We start from the raw sequence: 7,500 nt of genomic DNA, 5'->3' as shown, positions 1-7,500 counted from the left end.
TAAGGACGAGTCGATACGAGGGAACCTCCATGCGGTCACTCAAACTGCTAAAAGTAATAGTCTACCGAATTACAAAAGTACTAGGTCATATTGGATAATGTAGTTATAGAAAGTCTACGAGAGTCGGCTGAAAAGTTCATAGGCTGACCATGATACTCTCCTAGAATGTGACTGAATGCGGCTTATTTTTCAAGCTTATTTTTCACATGCTTCCTCCATCGGTCTTACAGCGAAGAAGATTTCAGCCTGTTGATCAAATAAGTCATCAGCAACAGATATGATGTCATTATGTTGGTTCCCTATCAAGTGTTTTCTCATGTTGGGGGAGCAGATGATTGTCAGATAGGGCCAAATCAGGAGAATATGGAGGTTGATCAACCAGTTCAAAATCAGTCACGCACAACAATCGTTAAAAACCAACGATTTCTCTCCTAGAACATTGTCCTGGTGAAATAAGACCCCTTTCGTCAGTTTTCCTGGGCGTTTGGTCTTGATAGCCTCTCGTAATTGCCTCAGCAAGTTGACATAGTTCTTTTCATTGATGGTGTGGCTTATTTGAAGATAGTCCATAAACACAATGTCTTTTGCATCCTAAAAAAAAAAAGGCACAAAACAGGCCATCAACTTCACGATAGGTAAAACGACCTTAGCCTTCTTTGGTGTTGGTGAGAAGGGGTTGTTTCCACTGCATGGATTGTCCATGAATCAAAGTGATGAAGCCAACACTATTCTTGGGTTAGGAAACGTTCAAGGAAACCAGCTGGATCTGCCTCATACAATGTCAGATTTTCTCAAGATGGGATCAGCTTGGTGCACTTTTGATCTGGTGTCAGAAGACATGGCACCTACCAAGCAGAAACTTTTGTCATGCCAAGTTTTTTGTGCAGAATATTCTCAGCTTTCTCACGAGTTATGCTAATAGCATAGGCTATATAATTTATAATCAATCACCTGTCATCTATCACCATGTGTGAACACAATATGTTTTCCTCGGTGGTGGCAAGACATCCAGTCATTGGGTCATCTTCAAGACTCTCCTTTCCCATCCTAAATTCAACCCCCCCTTCGCTCTGTTGATAAAGCTGGAGCATCATCCCCTTACGTAGCAATCATGTCAGCATGAATCTCTTTAGAGGTTAAACCCTTTTCTGCAGGTACTTGATAACAATTCGATGCCAAATTTTGTCCTTGACAAGTCACAACTAGTTACTTTTGAAGTCCTCTTTGAACATTCAAATGCAGTTTACCTGGGAAGAAACAATATAGATATTAAGAAGAACTGAAATTTATGCATGCAAGATTTCACGGCTCTAGCACCACTCCTTCATAGACGGCCTATGAACTCTACAACCCATCCTCGTATGTTCGAGAAAAGATGGCTGGTGACGGCTGGAATGCTCTTTATATTAAGTCAGCTCAATCAGAGCTGTCCCGAGGCGAGACACCTTTATAAGCTTCAATACATGAACAAAGAAATTATTTCAGAGGGTTACAGTTATGTGGAAGAAGGAGTGGGGGATGTTTGGTGCCAATTTTAAAACATTGCTGTAATTTGTTTGTCAAATATTAAAAAATATGCGCTATTTATGCAAATTTATGTATCCGATTTAATGAAGCTCTAAATAATCCTTTCTACTAGAGGCACAAGGCCTGAAATTTTGGAGGAGGGGACTAGTCCATTACATCGATCCCAGTGTTTCACTGGTACTTAATTTATCGACCCCGAAAGGATAAAAGGCAAAGTCGACCTCGGTGGTATTTAAACTCAGAACGTAGCATTTCTTCCGGTGTGGTAACGATTCTGCCATCTCGCTGCTTTATGGAAGCCCTAAATAATAATGACCAAAAATACAGAATTACCATGGACAGTTCAGGGAAAATTGAAATTTAGCTTATCCTTAACCTCGCTGAAATCGTGAAAAAAAAAAAATTAACCGTCGTTTATAACTGTCCAGAATATTTAATTAATCTCTATATATTTATTCTGTAGTATATCATAACATTTTAATATAAACGAGAAGAACGATAACAGTACATCGGTTGGCCATGGATGGAAATGGTACTCAGTTTAAGATTACCAAAATCAATTATAATAGTTCTGGAAAAGGAAGAAGCGAAGCGGTATTGTAGAATCTTAAGTTTGCTTAAATATTTTTATTTAATTTTAATTTATTTATCAGAGTTGTTTCTCTTCTATTTTTTTTTTTTGACCAAAATTTATATTTAAGCTAATGACTTTTTTTCGTTACAACGAAAATAATGCTAATTCCTAAAAAATTATCTGATTCACTGGAGTGACACCTACTTTACTATAGTTTTCCATACAAATGACGCCCATATGTACTTTACCCTACCTTGAGTAGTTCTATGATTAAAATTATTGTCTTTTCATATTAATTCTAGATGCCGTGTGGACCAGCATTGTGCTCTTACCTAGGCTTCATGATGATCTTGGCTGGATTCGCTACACAGTTCATTATCTGCACGATGGCTCTTGAACGGTATTTCTGTATAAACCATCCATGTTATTATTATATTCAACCGAGGAAATATTATACCCGCATTGCATTACTATTCTGTTGGGTTGGGTCGTCGATTATTGCCTGTCTTCCGTTTACTGGGCTAGGATCTATAAAACTCATGGATCCAGGTAAGACATGGTCGTTGTTTCTTGTGATATTTTATTCATAATTCATCCATTTTAAACCTTGGTTTAAGACTGTTAATCTCTCACATGTATTGTCATCTTTATACAATTACATGAGTGAAGACACGTGGCTTAGTGGTTAAGGTATTCGGTTCACGATCATAAAGTCATGAGTTCGATACTGTGCGGCGCGTTGTATCGCTGAGTAAGACAATAACAATTTATTTCACGTTGCTCCAGTCCACTCAGCTGGCAAAACTGATTAGTACCTGTATTTCAAAGGGCCATCCATGGCACAGTTCGTGTTATGCTGAATATCCCTGTGAAATACATTAAGGTTACGCGTGTCTGTGGAGTGCTCAGCCACTTGCACGTTGACTTCACGAGCAGGCTGTTCCGTTGATCGGATCAACTGGAACACTCGTCGTCGTAACCGACAGAGTGCCAGTTGTATACAACTGCATTAAGAAGAAAGAATGATATGTCTTTACCCCACCCCACGAGACTTAGCTATAATTAAAGGGGAAGATGGGGATAATTCATAAGTATTGCCAGAAGCGAATCACAAGTAAATCTAAATCCATAATCTTACCAACAATGCAGATAAATATGATTGAAAAGTCAATATAAACTTTCAATACACACATAAATTTACAGACGCACATACACAAATACGCTCACAATTATATTTACTTTATATAAAATAAGCTATAGGTATGTCTCCAGGTATGTAGACCGTTTATGTAGCTGAAATTTTGCACTACGACACATTTTATTAAGATAATTTCATATGTTGAGTAGTCTGATTCTTTTTTTTTTAAGCGTATTTATATATTTTATTAAAAAAACGTCACTTTGATAATAATTCATTTAGCATAATTATGTAAATTAGTACAGTAATTTGAATAAATGTACGCTTCTCCCAGAAAGAAGAGAAAAGGAACATCAAAATTTCGTTATTTTGCACATTTCTTTCGTGAAAACTGAACTTGAATTGTTTGGATGCCAACTTCTGGCAGTCATTAAATTAATCAACATTCTCTGACCAAAACAATGAAGATTATTAGCATCTTTTTAAAGCATCTTATTTAAAATAGAATGAAATTCACGTGATCGTACATATTTGAAATATTTATAAACCTGAACAAGAGTAAGTACAGCGGCTAGTTTATACTTCAATAGATCTAGTTCAGTATTACCGCTTAAAATTTGGAACAATAATTTAATAACTTTGGCTTAAACAGCAAAATTAAGAAAATCTTATCTCATCTCTACCAATATTGCCTATCGTATTCACCATCATATTGATTCCATATTTCATATTATTCTTCTTACTTTTCCTTCGCGTCTTGCCTTTGGTACGTTAATTAATCTATACTTAGGGATATACTCGAAGTTTCCTTATGGCCTCTAAGCTTCTGTGTCAGTATCAGCCTCCTTGGTTTTGGATCATGTTCGGAGAAAAAAAACTTTGGTTTCAAAGTGTTTTAAAACATAAAATTGTATTTTATTTAAACCACAATGCAGTTTCATGATAGGACTTTTCAAACACTTGTATGAGTTTTAAAAACCGAATGCAATGGTAAGTGAAGAAAAAATGATTTTGAGTATTTCCACGAGAGCCAAAAGTTAATGGAAAACATGTGCCGCCTAAAACAGCAGTTTTTAGATGTATCTGTTAACACGTATTTTTTTAGAGCATAAAGATAAACGTTTTCCTGATAACTTTCGTGTAATATTTTGAAATGTATTAAAACAACAGATAATTGCTTTAAAATATTTAATTAACTGCTCTCTCTCTCTCTCTCTCTCTCTCTCTCTCTCATCTCTCTCTCTCTATATATATATATATATATATATATATATATATATATATATATACATGGTAGTTGCCTACTCCTTATGCAGAGTTTGATCATCTCTTGTATCTACACCTTAGATCCATCATGGTGTCTGGTGTGGCTTTTTAAACCAGACAGTGTATTGAAAAGACATCCACATAGACTGCATATCTGATTTGGACCACCAAGAGCTGTAGCTAAGTTCTGATCTTTGTGGATCTTAAAATGTCTTTAGACATTAGATCCGTTAGATTTGCAGACCTTATGGCATACACGGTATTGAAAGGGGTGCACAGATATTTACGCAGAATAGTTGGTGGAGGTCCGTTTTTTATGGGTCTGCAAATGAGATTTGAGCCCAGCAAAAGAAAGGCATGGTCTATCACAAACTGTGCACATAAAGAAGTCACTGAGATTCACCTTCTCGATTGCAACAGTCTTCTTTAAATCTCTCTTGAGTCTTGCATGTGTTATCCTAGCCTCCTCAAACGTTTTCCTTCCACTCCACACTTTTGTTCACCATCTAGTTAGATCCGAAGCAAGGGTTTCTATGGCCTTTGGATCCATTCCAAGTGACTTCATGGTAGTCCCTATGTTGTCCTTAAACCTCTTTTTAGGTTTACACCGATTGCGTTTCCCCTCTGCAATCTCGCCATAAAATAGCTGTTTGGGTGTGCGTTCATCCGCCATTCGAACAATATTTCTAGACCATTTCATTTGGTTTTTCAGAATCATTGATTTAATTGAAATGATGCCTGTATATGCCACATGGAGTAAAAAGCAGCCCCATTTAATGTTTAAAATGCTGCGAAGGCATTTTTGGTGGAATCGTTCTAACAATTTAAAACGTCTTTCATAACACGTCCATGTATTAGAAGAATACAACAGGGATGGTAAGAGAAATGATTCGTAAAGAGCCAATTTTGTGTTGTTATTTATATGTCGTTAGTGTCAAACGCGTGACTTCAAACCACCAAATGCTTGTGCTGCCCTTTGGATTCGCAGATGTATTTGTGCCCAGATTTCCATCATTTTGTACAGAGCTTCCAAGGTAGATAAAAGAGTCAACACCCTCAAGTAACTTAACCTTAACAAAAATTTTAGTGAGTTTGCAAACAACACCATGTACAGGTTGATACATTACAACTGTTTTTTTCAAGTTGTTGGTCAAGCCAAAATCATCACAAGCTGAGTCAAATACAGATACAAGAGATTGTAGGTCTGTTTCAGAGTGACTGACTAGATCGCAATCATCAGCGTATAAGAGTTCCTTAATGAGTGAAGTAAAAAACTTTTGTTTTGAATTTCTGTTTGGTCAGATTAAAACATTCCCTGTTCGATACTTTTTGTAAATACCCTCCTCAGAGTTTATTTGTCTCTTTGTCTTTTCTCCTGGTGCTGTGTGAATACTTGGCTTTAGAGTCACGTTATGACTGCTATCTCTAGCATGGTGGTATCTTTTAGATACCCTTAATTATAATATATATATATATATATATATATATATATATATATATATATATATATATATATATATATATATATATATATATAACTAATGTAGGATAAAATTTTTTTCGGGAAAAAAATTTAATCAATGGCCAGCATATCAAAAAATACCCTTTAAAGGTTAAATTTATAAATAATTTACAAAATGAGGGCAGAAGAAAAATTCTAATGCAAATATGCCGAAAAAAAGACAAAAATTGTCAATAACCATTATAATTTATGCGTCTCGAAACAAACCGATAGAAATTTCTAAAAAATCCGTTATTACCGTATTGGTCCCAATTTCGGGGTTAATTCATAAGAATTTTCCCCTCTTCAGCGATAAATACGTGAGATATAAGTGAAATACTTACTTTCCATGGGTATGAGAAAGTATTTCACTTATATCTCACGTATTTATCGCTGAAGAGGGGAAAATTCTTATGAATTAACCCCGAAATTGGGACCAATACGGTAATAACGGATTTTTTAGAAACTTCTATCGGTTTGTTTCGAGACGCATAAATTATAATGGTTATTGACAATTTTTGTCTTTTTTTCGGCATATTTGCCATTAGAATTTTTTTCTGCCCTCATTTTGTACACACACACAGACACATATATATATATATATATACACACACATATATATATATATATATATATATATATATACATGTACTTACACACACACACACACACACACACGTGCATATATTCAGCCGAAGGAGATGATCCATTCTGTCGCCATCTGAATTTCTCACTAACAATATCTGGTCGATTAATCTTGATGTCTTCATCTGTGTGTATTGGCATATCCCAGAGCATGTTTGGTTTGTCATTTTCTGAGACACGTTTATGTGTATGACTATACACAATTTTCTCTGTTGGCATTCCATAGTCTGGCACAACATCCATTGTAAGTCCAACCCTTGTCATGCCTGTGGATATATTCCGTCTTAACTAAAACAGTTTAATGCTTCTTCTTCATTACCACATATTCCTCATTTACTTACTGTATTCTGCTTCATTATATGTTTTCCAACCTCTGTTGGGATTTTACTTTGTCTTGTCTTCTGTTCAGCTTCCGTCATTCTTCCGCTTGTCTTCACGATCTGAGTTCAAATTCTGCCGAGGTCGACTTTGCCTTTCATCCTTTCGGGGTCAATAAAATAAGCATCGGTCAAAATTTGAAACTAATATTGTTACATTTTATTTTGAGTATATATGAATGCGCGCGCATGTGTCTATTACATATGCATATATACATACGTACATATGTACACGCACATTCACTCCCCACACACTTCTACACGCACGTGCACATATCTATAACACATACACACGCATAAATGCGCACACACACATATACATTCATACATACAGACAGACAGATACAGTGGCTCATCCCTTATGGAGTAGTGGTTAGCAGCGCGGGCAACTAACCCCAAGATTCCGGGTTCGATTCCAAGCAGTGACCCGAATAATAATAATAATAATAATAATATAATAATAATAATAATA

General features: G+C 35.8%; 1 protein-coding gene across 1 annotated transcript in view; it reads left to right on the top strand.

Annotated features, from left to right (window-relative positions):
* The window catches only part of LOC115219180 (prostaglandin E2 receptor EP4 subtype-like), a 34,233-nt gene that overhangs the window by 1,987 nt on the left and 24,746 nt on the right, over positions 1 to 7,500 (top strand). The window contains exon 2 of the mRNA XM_029789289.2: positions 2,404 to 2,650. Within this exon, the coding sequence (XP_029645149.1) occupies positions 2,404 to 2,650 (247 nt within the window). The remainder of the gene's footprint in view (positions 1 to 2,403; positions 2,651 to 7,500) is intronic.

Source organism: Octopus sinensis, linkage group LG14 (genome assembly GCF_006345805.1).
Source record: "Octopus sinensis linkage group LG14, ASM634580v1, whole genome shotgun sequence".
Taxonomy (NCBI): domain Eukaryota; kingdom Metazoa; phylum Mollusca; class Cephalopoda; order Octopoda; family Octopodidae; genus Octopus; species Octopus sinensis.
This window is presented reverse-complemented; position numbering and strand designations above follow the sequence as displayed.